We start from the raw sequence: 21,239 nt of genomic DNA on the forward strand, positions 1-21,239 counted from the left end.
CATTCCCGATGTTGTGAGCGACTTTCCCCGACAGTGCAGCTTGACAGCTGATTGCGTGATACGAATCCATGGACGCGCTATCCGTCGTGTTCAGCACCGCCTTTCGGCGGTACGGGTGACAGGAACCAAAGTTTCTTTCACCCGCAGCTGGCGACGATCTCCGCAGAGCCTCACGGGCGCCGACAGCCGCATTATTCACCTCTCAAGCCGATGCGCAAGCAGATTGGACCCCAGACTGCGGCTCCAGCTTTTCAGGAGAAGGCTCATTTATTCCCATCCCCACGCCAGGAGCAGCCGCGCAGATCTAGGCGAGCCATGGGTCATTTGATGCACGATGGGCGGTGTGCGCCGTTTGGTAATATCATTCTCCAAGAATAACAAATATACGGCAGAAAAAAATTCACGCAGTCAGCTGGAGCGGCCTCACTCAGAGGACAGGAGTGACAGCCGCCTGGAGCACTGCAACTGGGTTCTGAATTGCTGCTGCGTTTTTGCGCTTGCTGTCACGGCGCCCTGTTCCTTCTCCACGCTATCCCCGATTTCCCCGACGCTAATCGATAGGCTGCTTTTAAATTTTGTCTGATCTCGCAAGCTTACAAGCTCCTGGTTGTTGGCCCACTCACAACCGCAACCTCAGTCCCTCCTCCTTTCCATTCCTACCTTCGATTCACTGACTGCCTTCACATCCAATTGCTTCCCTACAACCCTGAGCAGTCATCCAGCAGCCCGCCATGGCGACCGTGAAGGAGCAGGTGGGCGAGGTGCTCCTGGGCACCACCGAGGGGCCCCAGCTGTCGCAGCTCATGCGCTCGACCTTCATGAGGCATGCTCAGAAAGATGAGAGCACCGGCGAGTACTACCTGAGCGAGGACGAGTTCATCGAGGCAGTTGCGCCGGGGAGTGAAGACTATGTGAGAGGCCCATCCTGAAACGTGTCGAGTCAATCGAAGCTAACCATGCGTCGGCGCGCAGCACAAAATCAAGCGCTACCAGTACGGTATCCTTTTCACAGTCGCCGACCGCGACATGAAGGGCCGAGTGAACCTGCAGGACTGGGCCGTCTTCCAGAACCTGCTCGCGAAGCCAGACGCCGAGTACGAGGTCATCTTCCGCTTCTTCGACCGTGACAGGACCGGCTACATTAATTTCGACGAATTTTTTAAGATATGGAAGGCACACAAGGGGGAAGACAGCTTGCCGTTCAACTGGAACTCGGAATGGGCGACTCTCTACATCGGATCCAAGGACAAGCGCCACGTCATGACCTATCCGCAGTTTGCGCAAATGCTCCGAGGACTGCAGGGAGAGCGTGTCCGGCAAGCGTTCGTGTACTTCGACAGGAACAAGGATGGATTTATCGAGCCAGAGGAGTTCCAGCGCATTATTCGGGAGACTGCAAGCCACAAGCTGTCCGACTATCTCCTCGAAAACCTGCCCACCCTCTGCAACATCTCAGCCGGAAGTAAGATATCGTATGCTAACGTCAGAGCTTTCCAGAACATGATCCAGCAGATGGACATGGTTGAGCTCATCATCCGCAATGCGACCAGCAAGAGCGCCGACGGTAAGATTACCCGTACTGACTTCCTGAATGAGGCCTCCCGAGTTAGCCGATTTAACTTGTACACCCCTATGGAGGCCGACATCCTCTTCCACTTCGCCGGTCTAGACGATCCGTCCGGGAGGCTAGCCTTGAGGGATTTCGCTCGGGTCCTCGATCCCTCATGGCACACGGCGTATTCGATAGGTGCCAGCACTATTGCAGATGCCGGTCAGAAGGCGTTCGCGTCGACCAGATCCATCCTACACGATGTCCTGGAGTCGATACACCACTTTGCGCTCGGATCTCTTGCTGGCGCGTTCGGCGCGTTCATGGTGTACCCTATTGACTTGGTCAAGACGCGGATGCAGAATCAGAGAAGCTCAGCTGTTGGACAGGTCTTGTACAAGAACTCAATCGACTGCGCGAGGAAGGTGATCAAGAACGAGGGTATCAAGGGGCTATATTCTGGTGTTTTGCCGCAGCTCGTCGGCGTGGCGCCAGAAAAAGCTATCAAACTGACGGTGAACGACCTGGTGCGAGGAAAATTCACAGACAAGAAGACGGGCAATATCTGGTGGGGCTGGGAGCTCCTCGCAGGTGGTACCGCTGGCGGTTGTCAAGTGGTAAATATGCCCCCGCTTTACCGATATCGGGTTTGGCCGGTCAGACGTTAACCGGGTTCATGCAGATTTTCACAAACCCGCTCGAGATTGTCAAGATTAGATTGCAAGTGCAGGGCGAAGTCGCAAAGACGGTCGAAGGCACACCGAAGCGCTCTGCGATGTGGATCGTCAGGAACCTGGGTTTGGTCGGCTTATACAAGGGTGCTAGCGCCTGTCTACTGCGGGACGGTGAGCTTGTTTCCCCAAGACAATTAGGAAGATTGGCGCTTACAACGTCCAGTACCATTCTCGGCGATCTACTTCCCTGCATACAGTCACTTGAAGAGAGACTACTTTGGCGAGAGCCCTCAAAAGTCGCTCGGAGTGTTACAGATGCTGACAGCGGGTGCTATTGCCGGCATGCCCGCAGCGTACTTCACGACCCCCTGCGACGTCATCAAGACGCGGCTGCAGGTCGAGGCTCGAAAGGGCGAGGCCACGTACACGGGCCTCCGGCATGCGGCGAAAATGATTTACCAGCAGGAAGGATTTAAGGCGTTTTTCAAGGGCGGGCCAGCCCGTATTATGCGATCCTCACCCCAGTTCGGCTTCACCCTTGCCGGTTACGAGCTGCTGCAGCGGTGCGTTTTCATCCATTACCCCTCACTAGCTGATGATGTTTGCTGACAATACTGAAGCGCTCTCCCCATGCCCGGCACTCACAGCGGCGATGAAGGACCCAGCGGCCACCTCGAACCGGGCGTTGGGCTTGCAGAAGCAAAGGCGCCGCTACCCCTTTTACGATCGCGCAACGCTCTTAAGGTCATCCTCGATCTAGACGAGAACTTTGGGCGGCCGAGGCTGCCACCAGGCAAGACGTGGACGGGGATTCCAGGATTCGGCGGTAAGTCGCAGGCTTAATTCCTTCTTGTACGGGAGGGAGTTGCGGCGCGCGACGGAGGGTAAAATGGTATTGGGTGGATTCTCGTATGGGGCCGTCGCTTCTGGCGCGCTTCTTCTTTATCAGCCAATGTTTTCTTTTTGGCGTTCGTTCCTCCCAAACGGGGCGCTCAGCCGCACATTCTCAGTGGGTGGGGGTTCGGCGAGCGGTCCCTCATTGAGCGTTGGCGGCTTGCATGCATATTAGACGGGGACTCCCACCACCAGCAGTGGGTCGGGGTGGATAGACGACTGTACGATAGGCGGGCAGACGGTGAGGGCGACGGCGAGGGTGGGCGACGAGGCGGCGGCAGTGGACGGGATGAATGGGGCAGATGCGCGAGCGTTGCATGGCAGCTTGTGTCCCGGAAAGCGAGCAGAACGGGGCATGGCGGGCAGGCTTCCTGTACTGTACAGACGGCTGCTGGCAGGGCAGGTACGTAGGAACAGGTAGTTGGGAGCAGCAGAGCAGTTAATATATTCCGGCATCTCTCAATGGGGGAGGAGGGCACGACCCTCGTCGGGCAGCGTGAATTGCGGTGCGGGGTTGGCGGCTGGGTTGGCGAGCCGTCACGCAGCGGGGCAGCCTCAGCCTCGGGCAGGCAGGGACAGCTCTTCCGGCCGGGCGTCGACGGGACCACCTAGGCAGGACGGACAAGTTGTTAGTCTCCAGCATCACACGCCGGCCGTGGAGGTGCAGCGCTGGGCGTGGAGAAGCAGGCACTGGCAGGGCATGGGCACACGGGCGCGCGGGCGGCCGGTGCAGCAGCTCACCGCGGCGGGCGGGGGCGCGTTGGCGAGTTGGAGCGAATGAGGCTGATGAGAGCCGCGAACCGCAGAGGCCTGGAGGGCGCGGTCAGCCTGCTGCCAGACCTCGCAGCTGCGCCTCGAATAGGCTTGTGAAGAGCTCCTCCAAGGGTTCGCGGCGACCTTGCTGATGTCCTGTCTGCCCTTCCCACGCCGCCGCCCTCTCTCTCCACCACCGCGCGCCCTCGTCCTGAGTGACGCGCCGTCCGACGCACAGCACAGCCTCCCTGGCGCCGCGCACCAGAGCAGCGACCGACCGCGGGCCTCATCAGCGCGCTGCCAGAGACCCCCACCGCCAGCGCCCGTCGGTCAGCGCGCGCAGACCAGCCCTGCCTCGAGCTCGCCATATTTCGCTGTCCTGGAGCACCGCGGCCGGACGGGCCTGCGATCGTCTTCCGCCGTCCCCATGCGTTCGTCGCGCCAGCGCCTTGGTTGACCTGTGTTTGAGATCGGCGCCCGCCCTCTTCTCCACCGCCTTGAGGCTGAAAGTAGTCGTCGCACGCTCGGGTACGTCTCCCCCTCGCAGAGCCGCATCACCTGCGCCGCCGCCCCTTCGCGCGCGCCTGTCCCATAGTTCCCTATCCCTATACTCTCCTGTTTCGGATCATGTACAGCTGCCGCAGCGCTCCACTGAATGTAATCTTCTTCTTGTGCTCCCTTCTCTCTGCTGTCACCGGGCCTGGGGGGCTGTGATAGATCGCAGCCTTGCTCACTTCTGTTGGCTGCCGATGCACGCCCTTCCCGCCGCTCCACGCCGCTCAATCACCTTTCTAGAGCCAGTTTCGTGCATTTCGTTCTGCTGTCCACACTTGACTTGCTCCTCAGCAAGCAGGCCTCACATGACCATGCTGACCGCCCCCAGACCTCTGCAGCCTGGTCCCGCTGTGACGTTCGCTCCTTCCTTCCCGGCCCTGGGCCACTCGCTGCATCCGTTCCCCAGGCGTTGTGGAGATAGATCCTGTCTCCTTCCATCACCTCCGCCTATCTGCTTTCTGTGACTGGGGCGGGCTACGTTCCTTAGCCCCAGCATCGGGTGACTTATGTCACTCAATTACGACTCCGACGACGCTGTCCCACGATCCCCAGGCCTCGAAGTGTTCAAGCCCAGAGCGACGCCATCTCCCTCGCCACCCCCGGTAGTAACGCATCAAGTAACGATATCTTCGACTGCTCAGAGCGTCAGTCCTCCTTCCTCTCGAAGACGCAAGAAGTCTAATCGGAGAAAGACCCGTCCGAGCCAAGGGGACTTTGTGCTTATTCGGGTTATGGACCCGAATAGACCAGACATTGCCCGAGAAGTCGGCCAACGAGCGCTCAATTCCGACTCTGGCTCTGAGGCTGAGGACGAGGACATGGAAGAACCACCCCCGCCCGCAGAAGCAGCTCGGTCAGAACCCGCTTCAAGCCAGACCAAATCGTCCGACCCATCATACGACCCATCATCAGACCTGCAAAAGTTTGCCCAAGAAGCCCTCGACACGAACGTCAATTCCGCTACAGCGCCTACAATAACTAAACTGCCGCCGCCGTTCTCCGATCATCGAGATTCTGTCGTGGAGCCAGATACCCAAGATCGCGAAACTCTCAATGCAGACATCTCCGCGTCTCAGACGCCGTCTACCAGCACATTAGCGAATGGAGTGCCGCCCGGCGCGGCAGAAGCAGACGCGAAATCACCCGCCACGATTAGCGCTTCTACAACCCAGGCAACATCGCCAAATCTGACTGCAGAACGGCATGGGTCCATTGTAAACAGTTATCCGAATCAGAACTCATTGGCGACCTCCCCAAATCTTCGAGAGCTAACTATACCTCCCCCTAGAGGAGGATCGCCCAGTCAGAAGTTGCCTGCACTACAAACCCCGCAATCGCCTCCAAGAGAGGGGTCAGCAAGCTCACCCAGCCAGAACCAACAATTGCCGTCATTTCGCCATCTGAGTGAGCTAGCCGAGACCGCCATAAACGAGCAAGAAATCAACAGGGTGAATAACTACCCGCATCGGCAGTCGATATCATCAACGGGACAATCCCCGACTTCAATCGGGCGCCAGCTTTCCATCACCTCACTTTCTCCAGGGGGTGCATTTCCCTTAAGTGCTACCTCACCCAGTGGAAGTAGCGATATCCAGAGCCGAGATCCATTCCTGAGGTCAGGGCAATCGCATCTTACGCTCTTCAGTACGCGCAGACCCTCGCAGGCGTCGGAAGGCGGGCCCTATTCCGCCACAATACATTCCGCCACCACAAACGACAGCTACCAGAGTTCAGATGGTCTTAGTCCAGGGACACAGCCTACATCTATAGATAGTCGGGGGCCGCGCATGAGTATAGATGGTGCGCTGACGTCGAGAACACTTCCTCCACCCGTCGGGCCGAACATTCAACATATACCATCCCATGGTTCGGGAGGTTTCAAGTGCGACTATCCAGGCTGCAATGCTGCTCCCTTCCAGACGCAATATCTTCTCAAGTGAGTTCCCTCAGCACTCGACACACACAGAAAGCCAATTGCTAATTTCTGTCAGCTCACACGCGAATGTCCACTCACAAAGTCGGCCTCATTACTGTCCTGTGCCTGGATGCCCACGAGCGGAAGGTGGGAAGGGATTCAAGCGTAAGAATGAGATGATACGGCACGGCTTAGTGCACCAATCCCCGGGCTACGTCTGTCCTTTTTGTCCAGATCGCGATCACAAATACCCGCGGCCTGATAATCTACAAAGGTGTGTAGTTGGGACACCATCCCTCCAAGCCCCATGGAACTCCTCAATTGAGGTGTAGGTGGGAGTTCATCAAGAGGTCGTACTGACCTGGCTGTTTCGCCAGAGGTGAATAGACGATGGACGGGCGGATAGGATGGACACCTTAGCTAACTAGTGCTTTTCAACAGACACGTACGCGTTCATCACGTCGATAAGGACAAGGATGATCCTCAACTACGAGAGGTCCTTGCACAGCGTCCAGAAGGCGGCAGTCGCGGCCGACGAAGACGAGTGAGCTGACTTCAGCACTTCGGCTTCCATACCTAACACCCTATCAGATCTCGACGTAATTGCTTCGAGGAGTCCATTCAGGATCAGCCCACCTACTTTATCAGCAGTGAACCTCTTCAGCAACGGTCGTCCCAATCCCTATTCTACGATTCAGGACGCCAATCGAATAGTCTGCCACTCTGCTCATCGCACAAGCTTTACTTCACCTCTCGTATTTCATCAACACTTAGCGTGCTTTTACCTCTCTTAGTTAAGACTTATTGGCCTTCAGCCTCTTTTCTTCGATCTGGGGGTGGTTGTCATCGGCGTTCGGACGATTGTTGATGTTCATTCCGTGGGGGCGCAAAACGGGCATATCCCCTCTTCGAGTAGCTTGCTTTCTTAACCTTCCACTTGTTGTAGTCGGCGTTTTAATCTCCGTCCTGACTTAGCTTTTCCTGCTTTCTCGCCATTACGTTCTCGACTGTCGCTTATACCCATGCGTATACTACCTGCTGGCTCACGCCACTCCCACTCCCTAGACGGAGGTTGCTACGCATAGGGAAAGGGAGGATTCGTTCGCTCATGTTTTCATATATACCACTTTTGCTTTTCTTCTCGCTGAGCGCTTGCATGGCTTTTTCTAGGGTATTTTGATCAGGCTTGGCTTCAGCTGTGGGAGCTCCATAGCAGCTGGAGGTGTTGAATAGGAGGTGAACGTCTTTCTTCAGTAGCGGGCTTCTACCGCTGTGGTGGATGAGTCAAATGCAAGTTGACCGGGGCTGCAACCTTGCACCCTACTCTCTTCTGATCCAACATTCCCTTCATGTGCTTTGGGTGCTTGCATGCTATCGATATCACAATCTTGCCGCGCTAATCGTATACCTACATATAGCGTCTACCTATCCACTACCATCACCTGGGCAGGAGCATTCGCCAGCAGCCCGAGGTGCAGGCGAAAACCGTAGCTTCCCTAAATTGCACTTCAGCGCAACCCTCTCCGCCGCGCGAAAACCGCAGAACCAATCAACGGCCGGAATGAGCAAACGAGCGTAACGTCATCGTGGGGCGCGCTCATTTCGTTTTGTTTACCTCACCTGGGCACCGCTGGGTGAAGGAAGGCGCGCGTTAGCCCCTCGGGCAGTCACGCTTGAAAGATCGCTCCTCGCCCACCTCCACTCCAACGCCACGCCACCACACCACATCGCGGCGTACGATGGGTGACCGGAAGATGGCTAACGCCGTGAACAGACCTACCGTGGAGGCCGCCAGCAAGGGCATCTCACTTCCGTCGATTCGAGAGGCGTTGGGCGGGTCCCCGAAGGCGCAGCACGAGCAAGAGCGAGGAGCTGAAGCTGAAGCTACTCGCCTTGAGCTGTCCTCGACTCTGCCTGACGAGCCTCCGCGGGCAACGGAGATACCCAGCGCGTCTGCAAAGTATCCCGAAGCCCGTTGGAGTCCGCTCTGCAGCATCGGTCGATATGGCTTGTCGGACGCCTCGCCCATGCAGGAGGTGAGGGAGCCCATGAAGCGTCCTCAATCCACTGTCGATGGCATGCCAGACGAGAACCAACGCCACTTCGACCAGGACAACCCGTTCAAGCGTTCTCGCACGTCGTTTGCGGGCTTTCTCAGCGAACAGGCCCCGATACCGCAGCTGCCATCCCGATCGATCCTATTCGGCGGACCGCCCCCGCAAGGTACTGCTTTCTCAGGGCCCAGCAGCGCGTTCTTTCCAAACCTGAGGCCAAACGACGAGCAACGAACCTTACCTGCTCGATTGGACGACAAGTATGGTGGATCTGGAAGCAGTTCGGCTACCAATGCTGACCCAGTGCCCACCGACAGTAATGCTTTGCAGGAATACTCTGTCAAGATCAAGTCTGAAGAGGAGGACGAGGACGAGGACGAACTCAGCACCTCGACGTCCCAGACGAGCACGTCCCGCCCCAACATCATCGATGTCTTCAGCAAGAAAGAGAGACCCCTGTGGACGGACGTGCAACGGGCGGAGATGAACAAGCTGCAGCAACGCGTCGACAATCTAGCTCGTGGTGTCTTTGGAGAGGAGATTGATGTTATCGAAACGGTGTCCTCTTTTCTCGCTCTAGACGGGAAGCAGAAGATAGCATTGCAAGCATTCCAGGCCCGCGTCGATAAGCTTCAATTCCCAAAGATGACTAAGAACGTAAGGAAGGAGTACCGCAAGGCGAAAGACGAAGCCCGTACTACCAACTTCGGTGCATCCGGCCAAGCATCTTTTGGTGCAGTTCACCCCTCGCGACTAGCAGTAAGTGGTCCATTCTTGCCTATCTGATTTCTGGGCAGGACTGACCTTTACTAGCTTATGAATGGCCAGAAGCCGGGAAGCATGTACCACTTCGGCGCGCCCTCCACGGCTGTCGGTCAAGCTCCGGTCCCGACTGGTCCTGCTTCGAATTCGCTCAGCCCGTTCGCTGGAAGATCTGGGGGAATGCGCCGCTCCCAGCGTCTGCAGAATCAAGCCAAGCAAGGCAACACCGGACCACAGGCCGCCGCTGGGCTGTATGGCGCTACGAGACTAAATCGAACCGCCGAACCGCAAGGCATTGCACCACAAAGCACTGCCTCACCGCAAGGCGGCGCTCATGCTGGTCCGAGCCCTGGTCTTCGAGTTCTGACCCTGCCGCGAATGGACTTCCAAGGCCACCCCGACCCGCGATCCCTTGCGCTGATTGTGCTCATGGAGTGCAATAGCCTGCTCGCCTCGTGCAGCAATATCCGCGTCGCGTGGCCGGCTCAGGACATGTGACGGCTCCCTATGGGCTTCTTCGACAACGTGCGTTTGGGGGAGTGAAGGACGGCGGGCTGAGCTCCCTATGGAAAGAGCATGGTGAGATTTCTTCAGGAGTTCGGGACTGTGCCCAATCTCAACGCAGTTAGCAGGGTTCAAAATCATATCAGGATTCATGTGATATGGGTTTGGTGGACTGAGGGAGTTCACGCCTGGCTTTCTTCTCCGGAACAAAGCATGGCAGGATCTGGGGCTCATGCGAATATGCGTAGCTTATTGCACTCAGATACAGAGACAATATATGATCCTGTCGAAACCTTGGTGGCCCATATGCACCCTTGAAAATGTTTGGACGCTGTCACATATGAACTGATTCAGGTGCACAATTGAATGAGTATTTTCAGTGAGTATTCTTTTGTCATTCATGATGACCTAGAAAGGTGCCCTATGCACCACCTCACGCCATATGGAACCCGTGAATGCTAGAAAAGATCCGTCATTCTGCACCGCTGCCCTAATACCTCTTGCCCTCGCGCAACACATCGCTGTACTCCTCAAGCGGGCTTCGGGAAAGTTTGGTTTCTTTCCATAGATTTGGAGTGAGGAAGCCGTACGTGTTGGCGACGGCAACGAAGGTAGCCTTGAGGGTGTTCTCGAGCGTCTTGGTCGATCCAGACGACGCAGTGTAGACGTCCTGCACACCAGCGAGCTGCAACAGACGCTTGACAGCGGGCGAAGCGACGAGGCCAGTACCACGGGGCGCGGGGATGAGACGGACGGTGACGGAACCGCACTTGCCGCTCTCCTTGACGGGCAGCGAGTGCGGCTCACCGAGGTTAGTACCCCAGTAGCCTCTTCGGATGGGCACGACGCTGAGCTTGGCGATGATGATGGCGGCGCGGATGGCGGTCGCGACTTCCTTGGACGTCTTGATGCCGAGACCAATGTGGCCCTCCGAGTCTCCGATGACGACGATGGCCTTGAATCGGGTGCGCTGGCCGGCGCGCGTCTGCTTCTGCACCGGCTTGATCTTCATCACCTCGTCCTTGAGCTTGGGGAGGAAGAAGTCGACGATCTGGTACTCCTTGATCGGGAGAGAGTGGAGATAGCTGATGCATATTAGCCCTGCTCCTAGACACTGCCGGCGTGGGCGTGGACGTACATCTCCTCCATGCTCTTGATCTTGCCAGCCTTCACGAGACGGCCGAGCTTGGTCACGGGCTGCCATTCCTTCTCCTGTGCCGGTTGTCAATTTTGTCCATGATTGCCTGCGCGCGATATAGTCGTACCTCGGTCTTGCCACGGCGCCCTCGTCCACGTCCACGGCCACGCGGGCCTCCTCTGTCACCACCTCGAGAGCCGAATCCTCCGCGTGGGGCGTCAGCCATGTTGTATGTCGACGGTGCTGGCGGCTGCTGCAATTGAACGATTAGCAATCACGCCGGAATGAGAGAGGAGTGGAATAACAGTACTTACAGTGTGTGTGCTGGGGTTAGTGCTGGTGTCGCGATGCTCAACCTCGTAGTCGTCGAAGGTCAAAATGGCGGGTGCGGGTGGTGTTGCCAAGAGTTTCCACTAGCGCCGCTAAGCGAGGCATGGCCTTAGTCAGCGGTAGGTCTAAACCCAGCAACTGTCGCGAAGCCCTGGGCTTAATCGTCGGTATTTTCGATACTGTTCTCTTGTAGGATCCTATTTGCGTTCTGCCAAGTTAACTATGGCTTCTTGATCTCTGTGTCCTTTGAGCGTTGCCGAAACTCTCCTTCGAGCTCTTTATTGAATGACGTCCACTGCACTGGATCCCTCGCAGATGGCTCCATCACTCTCATTGACCACAATGGCTTCTCGAGCCCACGGATGTCAATGATCATGCGCGCCTCTCTGCTTCACGCGGACCACCACTGTCATCTGCACCTGCCTCGCGCCCATGACAGCTAGCTCAGCTGACTAAGAAACCTCCGAACGCTGTGACTCGCTCACACGCTTTAGGTATCTACCTCGCGGGAAGCTCGCCTGGACGTCTTACAACAACCCAGAGCTTCTCGTTTACAGTCTCCTACCATCATTCCTACCTCCAAGCTTCTAATATGTCGTTGTTCAACTCTGTTCTCGGCTCCATCTCGCCCAGGTTTCGAGATTCCTTCGAAGATCCGCACGCGCACGAACATGAACTGCCTCTGTACCGATCCCCGGCGTCGTCCCCGCGGATACCTCCTCCGGTAGCCTCTACTGTACTATGGAATACTCCTTCGACGACCTTGTCCCCGCCTGCTCGCGTCCCCGACGACCTTCTCGCTCTACAACGAAGGGCGCGACATCTCGAGCAGCAGCTTCAAGAGCTGCTGGATGCGCAGGCAGACGGTTTGATGAGCGGCCTGGCGGGCAATGATCCGGCTGCAGATGATTTAGTCTCCAATGGCAGCACTACACCGACTGTGAGCAGCATTCGCGGGACCGACAGAAGCGCGGAGAACGATGATTATACCCACGGCCTGAGGACGAAGAAGAAGGTTGGACTCAATGCCGCCAGGAGAGGCATTTTCCGGCGCATACAGCAGCTGGCTAGCGTCAAGGCTGAGGAACTGGACCTGCTGGACGAGGACTTAAAAGATCTACAAAACATCGTGCAGAAGACGGACGCTTGGAGCCAGAAACGCTCGCGCTTGGAGAAGAAGATCAAAGACATTGAGGGTGAAAACGGCGGCACAAGAGCGCAGTCATTGCAGACTGAAGCATCGAAGCTGGAGCAGGAGATACGTCAGAAGGAAGAAGAGCTATGGGCGCTCAAGGCACGGCACCGCCGCGTCCTGAACGAGCTTGCTGATACGGAGAACTCTGTCGAAGCCAAGCTCTCCACGTACAAGGCCTCTCTGTCGATCTTAGACAAGGAGGTCGCACACTTTCTTGTGCGTCCTCCAGACGCGAACCATGTCCCGCTCTCACCCTCGCCTTTCCTGCAGCTTCCAGCGAAACGCCGCACACTTGAGATGGCGCATGACTACTGGCATGACGAGCAAACGAGACTACGGGAGAAGTGCGAGGAAGTCGACTTCGATCGCGCGGCTCTTGACGAAGGCGCTGTGCTGTGGAATAACGTGGTGAAAAAGGTGGTGGACTTCGAGGCCAGTCTGCAGAACCACATGCAGCAGGCTGGCCGGAGCAATAGCCCAGATCCTTCTAGGCTGCTCGAGAAGATGGATGCCACAGTGTCATACCTTGAAGACAGCCTGGAGTTGGCGAGCTCAAGGAGCTGGAACTTGCTCGTCTGCGCCATCGGAGCGGAGTTGGAGGCCTTCAAGCAGGGCAAGGAAATGCTTGAGGAAGCTCTCGGTTCGAAGAGAAAGGGGAAGGAGAAGGTGACGGATAAGTTGGTGGATACTGAGAGTACGCACGCGGAGAGCGAGGAGGACGAAGTGTCGCGGTCTACGATCAGAATCGGTCGCTCGTCGCCACCGAAGCCGTCTGTGTCTCCGCCTAAGCCGAAGTTCTTCGATACGGATGATGAGGATCCAGATCCTGAGCTTATGATATCCCACCAGGACACTGATACGGACTAGAAACGTCCGGGCGATTGCCTTAGGCTATATCATTAGAGAATTGGATACCCTTGCATCTTGCATATTATGGCCTTCATCATCTCCCTCCCTTGGAGACGTGAACCCATACTGGAATCTAGCAAATACAGTAGATCTTATCAAGGCTTGTCCGAGCCTTACAGGAAATGTATTCTCCGAGTGCATGCTAATAGCAAGGACCTGTTACTGGCTCGCTGACTAATGCTCCTAGGATGCGCGTTATCACAACATCCCCGCGTCCACGTCGATCCTCTACTCCCAAACACAGGACAGCCTGGCGCAAGGATTTCGCAGCACAGCACAGCCTCTGGAGCGCAAACATCCCACAACACCCGACATGCGCTGAACACCCTCACGCCGGGTCTTTCGTTGGCCCCACCACAATGCCTCACCATCCTGAGCCCCGCTTCACATGCACCATCCCTTCGATCCACGACGACACGACCCTGAACTGCCGTGTATACCACCCGGACATACTCTCGAGGCCGCGGTCAGGAGACTCGCAGGAGCGACAGCAATGGCGGAATAGGGGGATTGTGATAGCGCATCCGTACGCGCCCATGGGCGGCTCCTACGATGACCGCGTGGTGGGGATCGTGGTGGACGAGTTTCTGAAGCGAGGCTGGATGGTAGGGACGTTCAATTTCAGGTATGCCTGATTCTCTTGCAAAACTGCAAGAAAGAGAAGACGTAAAAGTAGGATTCACATTGACACGCACGGCACAGAGGCGCACATGGCTCCAAAGGCCGCACGAGCTGGTCCGGCCGCCCCGAGCTCGACGACTACATCTCCTTCGCCGCCTTCTTCATGCACTACCTGTCCTACCTACACCCGCTCCCAGCGTCCGACGCCGTCTTCACCCCCGACCAGTCCCCAGTATCCCAGAAGCAGAGCTCTGCCGACCTCTCGCGCTCGCCAACAGAGCAGAGTCCCGTACTAGTCCTAGCTGGATACTCCTACGGCTCCCTCATCCTCAAGCACCTCCCGCCCGTTCCGTCGATTCTGCAGCCCTTCGCCAATCCCGCCAGCGGCTCCGCAGCCGACGAGATACTGCTGCGCGCGCACAAGCTCGCTGACGAAAGCAACCTCGAGTGGATCAACGCCGCGCGGGACAACGAGCGGCAGAAGCGCAGCAGGGGGCATGAGGGCAAGCTCTCAGTGACAGTGGGCGGCGAGGAGACGAGCCCCGAGAAGAGGAGGAGTAGTAGGGAAATAAGGCGGAGTCTTGATGGGAGGAGGAGTCTGGATCTGAGCGGCAGGTTGCGGAGTTTGAGCCATCGGCGGCGGAAGGAGGGACTGCCTCAGACACCGACTGAAAGTTCTACGGCGAGCTTGACCATCACGGTGCCAGACGTGAAGTATCTTCTGATATCGCCGCTCATGCCGCCTGTATCGACGCTTGCGGCGCCGGTGCTGGGGTATAAGTTCTGGAATAAGTCGCATGGCGTTTGCCAGGAGGTTGTTGCGAAGCATGTCTCCCTGGCGATATTTGGAGACCATGACATCTTCACGTCGGCGAAGAAAGTGCGGGATTGGGCGGAGAGGCTGAAGAGCGAATCTGGATCCCGGTTCTCGAGTGTTGAGATCGCCGGGGCGGGACATTTCTGGCACGAGCATGGGGCTGAAGAGAAGCTGAGGACGGCTTTGAGAGAGTGGGAGGCTCAGGTACGATGACGAGCGTCTATGTTTGTGTCCCTCCTTTCTTGGTGTGTTGTATACCCCTTTTTGCAGATGTGGCGCTATAGAGCAATGCCTGGTTGATACATTTGACCGTGATAGAGATTCCCAGGTCACAGATCGCATACGGCTCATTCTTTCCATTCGAGGAAGTCCTTGAAGGCAGTTCTAAGTCATCCTAAGCTTATCTTAAGCTAGCAGTTTAAGATCAGCACATTATAGCTGTGCAGTAATTCGAAAGACGTAATGAAACGAGGGGCTACCTTGAAAGAATGCCCTTAAAAAGCATTCACTCCCCTTAACGAAGCTATACTATACGTCATAACCGTGGTCGCTACAAAAAACTCGGGGGAATCGTACCTGGGGTGAACGAGATGCTGCCCTCAAATCAACCCACTATACTATATAGTTTCTTCCTCCTTACCCATCTCCATCGCAAGAACCCGCCCCCCCTCGAAGGAACGTTGGAAGACTTCATCCATCCATCAAGTCCAAGCGATCCATTCCCACCACTGAAACCCAGAACGCAACAACCTTCCAAACCCTGGAGTCTACCACCAAAACGAGCCCAACAGTACTTGGAAACCTTGACGCCGCCCCTAAAATGAGCTCAAAAGCACCCGAAAATCTCGACTCTGGGTCGGCTGCCACGCGCCCCTCAATGCTGTCCAATGCGCTCGGAACTAACCCCGGAGTAGTAGAAGACGAGAGCGCAACTACTATTCCTACTATTACTCCTCCTCCAGCGCGGATCTCCTCTACCGCCGAACTGCCGCCACCCTCCTCCTTAATCTCCCCTCCCCCAAAACTATTAACCTCAACCCCGCCTCCAACGCTGGCGCCGACCCCTCCCTCGACGATTCTTGCCACTACCCGCAATCTCCTCCGCGCCGTCTTCGAATACATCGGCTATCCGAGGGTGTACCGGGACACGCAGGACCAGCTGAGATTCGAGTTCTACTATCCCGATCTAGACGAGCTAGAGGTTATGCGGGAGTACGACACAGAAAGGGTGTAGACAGGAGGAAGGGGGGGGAGGTGGTCTCACGCTCTCCTCTGCACTGCTTGGTTGCGAGAGTCGGATTTGGACTTGGACTCGGACTCGGACTTGGACTGGACTTGATTGGAGGAGCTTCTTGGAGGCCGAGGGAAATGTACAAGTCCGAGGGTTGGATAGTGTCGAGTCGTCCAGACCAGTGTCAAATCCGAGAGTGGTGTATAATGGAAAACATTACTACAGCACGCCATCGGCGAATATGGGAGAATAGGACACAGGACTACACAGTATAGGTAGAATCGATTAATCTGTTTGAGGAATACGGGCCGAGGTAATACATAACACGTAAAAGACATAGAAAAGGGAAAAGAGTAAGCATCTGGGTATTCTAATCCTTTGAATTCCCAGTTAGCCTCACTTCTGAGGATGATTATCCGCTGAAAGCTGTACCTCAGGCAGCTTCAACACCTCCACACCCCTCAACGACTCTTCCTCATGGACACGATGACTCCTATACTCCCCTATAAGCCCATCAGCCTCGTTCTCGTCGAGTGTAAAGTTCGACAGGTGACCTGTCGCCTTGAGCCGGTCCGGATCGTAAAAGGCGCTGTTAGTTACCTTAGGTAGTAATACTATCACGTGATTCACTCACTAGCGTGTAACTAGCGCGTCCTTGCCTCTATATAATAAGCAAGGACTCCATCTCTCATACATAGAACAACAATGCATTCAACTTCTCTATTCAACAGGTTATGAGCCCCTGCGCAACCGCGCGCGCGATTTAGCTACACACTAAATCACCGGTTTGCGCGACCGATCAACATCTCAACCCAGAGAGGTCCACACAAGCGCACAGAACGGTACTAGTAGCGATCGGCATCGGTGCGTGTCTTGTCGATTCATCGCTGTTGCAGCTGGGTAAGAAGAGCATCGAACGTTTGCGGGAGCGAGCGATCGGCGCTTGCTGGAGTCGGGTTCGTCCCACCCCCATGAGCTAATTCATTGCCGATGCCCACCAAAAACATCTTCATCGCCAACGTACATGAAAAGCTACTAATTATTTTAAATAGCGTATATCTAAGTGCTTCAAGATATAGCATGTATAGATTTATATTTTAGCTGTTTACATTTAGATCTATATAGCAAACTGTGGTTGCACAGTATCTATATGGCATCGGCAATGAATTAGCTCACCCCGGTGGTGGCTGTGGCTGTGGCTAGAGAGCTGAGTCATCGTAGATGGCTAGCGAAAAACGACGGCTCGACACCAATCTCGACCGGTCGTCAGCGCTCCAAAAGACTTCGTCGCCATGACAGCGCGAGGCATCAATACCAGCCGGATACCCATATACACGATGGCAGCGATACTGCGACATACCGGCATCCATGGGCGCTGGATTGTCTCTGAGCCACAGCCGCGTGCGATGTGCCAGTTCCCGTCGCGCTGATTGCGTTTGTTTTTGTGTACGAGACAAGGAATGTAGTCTATCGAGCAAACCTTTACCTCTACAATTTCACCGCGAAGCTCAACCTTTGCCATGTCGAAAATCGCAGCCTCGTCGGTCCGCGCGCCTCAGAGGTGACGGCATCACTCCTCGGCCCGTGCCTGCGCCTCCTCTAAGACGACGTCATCGCGCAGTAATGGCTGAGTCCAGCCTGGCCAAAGGGAATAGGGAAATCAGCACTGGGGATATTCGAATGGCGTTATGAGGGGGGACCCAGTGTTCCGAGCCTTGGCAACCTCGCCCGTTGGGGACATGAAAAGAGACTCGAGCCACCACGAACAGCATCGCAGCCGCAGCCGGAACCGGAACCTGAGCGAGGGCTCACTCTTCCTGCCGCTGAATCGGGACGAGAAGAGCCTGAGTGTTCCTGGGGGAAGTCGGTGGCTGCTGCTGAACAAAGGCAAGCAGCTCAGTCGGAGCCGGGTCCAGATCGGAATGCCAGAGTCGCAGTCGGAGTCGGAGCATACCTGCCTTCGGAGTCGGAGCTGGATTCGGTACCCGAGGAGGTGGACCGACCTGCTGCAGAGCCGATCGTCCCTGGATCGTTCATCTGGAGACCTCTTTAGAAGTGGGACAAAAGTTTCAAGATTCCCAGTGCAGATTCGATAGTTATTTCTTGGCGTTGTATGCCAGATATGTTTCCTCCCAGATATCAACTTAGAACTTCCGCATCACGTCCGTACGACCAATTCCTCTACTAGATCTCTAAAGAGTGAATGGATTAGAGACGAACTCGAATATGAAGGCTCAACCGAGCCTGTCGACATCGATGCCAAGGCATACGAAAGCGTCAAGAAGACGTGGATCGAAGACAAGATCTAGAATCCTAAATAGGGGCTTCTGCCCAGATTAACGTGGATGCATAAAGAAGACCCTGATCCTGCTAATCGACCGCCAACTCCTGACTTCGTTAAAGAGGAGGGTGAAAAGCGTAAGAAAGAGGAGGCGCCGGTTCATCTGGACGAGCTGGTTGATCCGGACAAGTTGGACGAAAGGTTTCGCGAAGAGAGGCGCCGGGAATGAGGACTGCCGCCTAGTCTAGTTCACAGCGGCGAGCAACAACTTCGTACTTCCGAGCAGGGAGTTTTCAACTTCGAGCTAATCTCTAATGCCAACGATAACCGCGCAGAGGAACGTGTCGTCGATCCCAGCAGAACGATGGCTGAATTAAGAGAATGAATCATGAGACAAGAAAGCGCTGCTCATCCTACAGTCCTAGAATCGTCGTAACTCGCAGAACAACCTACAGATCGAGTCCTTGGGAACGTGCACTTATCCAAGGTGGAGGAACCGAGCAAGTCACAGGCTCCTGTCCCAAGGCGCCGCCTTCGGAAGCAGAGCTCCCGTATCGATGAAGCCAATCAAACACCTAACGCGGCGCCAAATGGCACGCTACCTCCGCCACGGCATGGTGCTGATAATCTAGTCCCCAAGGATAAGCAAGCTACTTCCGGAAGACGTACTCGAACTAGCAAGCTGTCTCCTCTCCAACCAGCACAATCGATGGCGACGAATGTCAAAAGTAGGCCCCAAGGCGAGCCGCAGACTAATAGCAAGGGCAAACGTGTCTCCTTTAAACATCCATTATCTGAAGCGACCAAACCTCTTAGAAGACAACGCCCTCAAGCTGGACCCTCCCTATCAATCGAGGTCAGAGTGCCACGAAGAAGTGCATGGATAGCCGAGCTCCAAAAGGCCAGAGGGTCTGAGCAAGACCCAAAGGCGAGCATGGTGCCTAAACGTAAACGTAACGCGTTAGCATTATCCATAGACCACGACAGTGAGCAGTCGAGGCCAAAGCGGCGCAACATACCCACTCCAGCGAACCGTCCTCAGATAAGGGGAGGGCAAGGCAGTGCGGATACAAGGGCGAGACCAAGGCTTCGGCCGAGGTCATCGTGATCTCGAGTTAGGCTTGTCCTAGAGATTGTGGATGGATGACGGGCCTCTCATTGGCTACTTGACTAATTATTTCCTTCGTTGAAATACACGAGATTGTAGGCCCTTCTTAACCCATTCTGTACTATGGCAGGTTGAATTCATTGTCCATCGAGACTGAGATTCCTCTCACTTAACCGTTACAGTAACACGCCCCTTCCTATCAATCTCTACCGCGCACTGAGGATATTGCCTCGCAGTTACCCCCGTGCTAGGGAAGGGAATGCAGATATAGTACCTAGGTAAATAAGGCTTGCTTGTAACCTAATTTGCAAAAGAAAAGGCGTAACGTAAGCATAAAGCGGCCGCTAAGCTGTTAAGTAAGAAGCTCTAGCAAATAAACGACTGTACAACAGTTTATCCTCTGTTCCGCTACTACAAACGGTGGGACATTACATTGTGCCTGTCACCCATATCCTACCCAGCTCAATAATGCTCATTATGCATATCCCTTCACAACGTCTCAACCATCACACCTCCATTGTGCAGCCATGGCTATACAAGCCGAACATGCGATAAGCAGCGCATGCAAGCCCTTCCTCATACTCGAATTGCCTACTGAATCATCCTATACTATCCCAATGGCAAATCACTACGAGACCCTGGGGGTCACCCATAGCGCTACTGCAGACGAAATTAAAGCCGCATTCAAGAAGCTGGCACTGGAAAATCACCCCGACAAGACCCAACATCTAACAATAAATGAGCGCGCATCTCGTGAGGAGTTCTTCAAGGCTGTACTCAATGCGTACGAAGTCCTCTCAGATGCAGCACGTCGTGCGGCGCACGACACGCACTTAGGACCTCGTGGGGTGCACACTCCTTCTCAGTGTGAGCCGAACATGCAAAGGACGGGACGAGCTCAACCAGCTGCTCCACCGTCACAAGGACGTTCCACGCGGTCAGACCCTCGCTCCCCTCCACTATGTTCACCATTCCAGGAAGCTCAGCCTCGTACACCACCCGGACCGAAGTGGCAGGAAGATATCTCTATTCCAGGGAGCAAATTCACGACCATAGGCAAGAAGAGGGAAGCTTACTCGGTTCGTGGCTTGCGTGGCCTGGTAGTTACTCACAACCTGCGCCGCGTCAACCCTCGTGGAGTGTATGCAAATCTCGGCCATCCCATCCACGTGACTATTCGCAATGCGCCCGGCAAGATTGAAAGGATATCCGTCTACTTCAAGGAAATTGGCGACGACATCACCCTGTCAATAAACATACGTGTGACGAACAATTCCAACGAGCCGCAAGACTCGAATTGGAATGTCGAGTTCGATCTCAACGCTGTGGAAGATATGTCTACGAATTATAGCTATACCAATGCGCTGGCCATGGCGTTAGAGATATATGATACCGATGCCCTGGGTAAGGGTCGGCAGGGAAAGTCATATGATCCCAGGGCGGAGATTCGCCGGGATCATGATTTTGCTGAAGGGGATTCGTTCATACCTTCAAGCAAATGGCATACTCCAAATACGTCTATTGGCTTGAGGTCGTTCATCATTAAATCGGCGGTTACTTGGTTGCGCGGTCCAAATTCTGGCCCTGTCAAACGGAGGCCTTGAAAAAAGAAGATGCGGTAACAAGTGCCGCTAGGGGAACCCATTAGCAATAGACGTTTCGAATGTTAGACTCGTGCTTGCCAGGTAATGTACTTTACAAGCGAACCGTCCATAATTTCTTAGCAAGGAACATTAACTAGTATTTCTTAAATAACTAACGTACTTTATAAACAAACCTTCTAAAAATATTAAGAAAGAGAATTAATAAGTCTAAAAATACTAAGTAAGAAAAATTAAATAGTATTTCTTAAATAACTAACGTACTTTATTATTAAAAGCTCTATATTATTAAAAGCTCTATATTATTAAAAGCTCTATATTATTAAAAGCTCTATATTATTAAAAGCT

At 55.0% G+C, this 21,239-nt stretch overlaps 8 protein-coding genes across 8 annotated transcripts; 7 read left to right on the forward strand and 1 right to left on the reverse strand.

Annotated features, from left to right (window-relative positions):
• Positions 1–401: 401 nt before the first annotated feature.
• Positions 402–3,177, forward strand: BU26DRAFT_140357 (calcium-binding mitochondrial carrier protein-like protein Aralar1). The gene is made up of 5 exons (XM_033819808.1): positions 402–911; positions 973–2,166; positions 2,232–2,394; positions 2,447–2,786; positions 2,844–3,177. The coding sequence occupies exons 1-5, from the start codon at positions 732–734 to the stop codon at positions 3,064–3,066; spliced, it is 2,100 nt and encodes a 699-aa protein (XP_033689555.1). The 5' UTR covers positions 402–731; the 3' UTR covers positions 3,067–3,177.
• A 1,408-nt stretch (positions 3,178–4,585) lies between these two features.
• On the forward strand, positions 4,586–7,131 carry BU26DRAFT_140472 (uncharacterized protein). The gene is made up of 2 exons (XM_033819809.1): positions 4,586–6,361; positions 6,417–7,131. The coding sequence occupies exons 1-2, from the start codon at positions 4,932–4,934 to the stop codon at positions 6,670–6,672; spliced, it is 1,686 nt and encodes a 561-aa protein (XP_033689556.1). The 5' UTR covers positions 4,586–4,931; the 3' UTR covers positions 6,673–7,131.
• Positions 7,132–8,079: 948 nt separating this feature from the next.
• Positions 8,080–9,928, forward strand: BU26DRAFT_546747 (uncharacterized protein; the record flags this gene model as incomplete). The annotated part of the gene is made up of 2 exons (XM_033831855.1): positions 8,080–9,153; positions 9,208–9,928. The coding sequence occupies 2 exons, from the start codon at positions 8,080–8,082 to the stop codon at positions 9,652–9,654; spliced, it is 1,521 nt and encodes a 506-aa protein (XP_033689557.1). The 3' UTR covers positions 9,655–9,928.
• A 100-nt stretch (positions 9,929–10,028) lies between these two features.
• BU26DRAFT_600228 (40S ribosomal protein-like protein S2) lies at positions 10,029–11,142 on the reverse strand. The gene is made up of 4 exons (XM_033835162.1): positions 11,113–11,142; positions 10,926–11,051; positions 10,799–10,872; positions 10,029–10,745 (listed from the first exon to the last, which is right to left on the reverse strand). Exons 2-4 carry the CDS (start codon positions 11,022–11,024, stop codon positions 10,151–10,153), a joined length of 768 nt encoding a protein of 255 aa, XP_033689558.1. The 5' UTR covers positions 11,025–11,051; positions 11,113–11,142; the 3' UTR covers positions 10,029–10,150.
• Positions 11,143–11,284: 142 nt separating this feature from the next.
• On the forward strand, positions 11,285–13,316 carry BU26DRAFT_514440 (uncharacterized protein). The gene has a single exon (XM_033827838.1). The coding sequence runs from the start codon at positions 11,721–11,723 to the stop codon at positions 13,188–13,190; it is 1,470 nt and encodes a 489-aa protein (XP_033689559.1). The 5' UTR covers positions 11,285–11,720; the 3' UTR covers positions 13,191–13,316.
• An 88-nt stretch (positions 13,317–13,404) lies between these two features.
• BU26DRAFT_514441 (uncharacterized protein) lies at positions 13,405–15,160 on the forward strand. Its single transcript, XM_033827839.1, has 2 exons — positions 13,405–13,857; positions 13,935–15,160. Exons 1-2 carry the CDS (start codon positions 13,592–13,594, stop codon positions 14,881–14,883), a joined length of 1,215 nt encoding a protein of 404 aa, XP_033689560.1. The 5' UTR covers positions 13,405–13,591; the 3' UTR covers positions 14,884–15,160.
• Positions 15,161–15,507: 347 nt separating this feature from the next.
• Positions 15,508–15,907, forward strand: BU26DRAFT_514442 (uncharacterized protein; the record flags this gene model as incomplete). Its single annotated transcript, XM_033827840.1, has 1 exon — positions 15,508–15,907. Exon 1 carries the CDS (start codon positions 15,548–15,550, stop codon positions 15,902–15,904), a length of 357 nt encoding a protein of 118 aa, XP_033689561.1. The 5' UTR covers positions 15,508–15,547.
• A 3,910-nt stretch (positions 15,908–19,817) lies between these two features.
• BU26DRAFT_500287 (DnaJ-domain-containing protein) lies at positions 19,818–20,894 on the forward strand (the record flags this gene model as incomplete). Its single annotated transcript, XM_033826488.1, has 1 exon — positions 19,818–20,894. One exon carries the CDS (start codon positions 19,818–19,820, stop codon positions 20,892–20,894), a length of 1,077 nt encoding a protein of 358 aa, XP_033689562.1.
• Positions 20,895–21,239: the final 345 nt, after the last annotated feature.

Source organism: Trematosphaeria pertusa (assembly GCF_010094035.1).
Source record: "Trematosphaeria pertusa strain CBS 122368 unplaced genomic scaffold BU26scaffold_2, whole genome shotgun sequence".
Lineage (NCBI taxonomy): Eukaryota > Fungi > Ascomycota > Dothideomycetes > Pleosporales > Trematosphaeriaceae > Trematosphaeria > Trematosphaeria pertusa.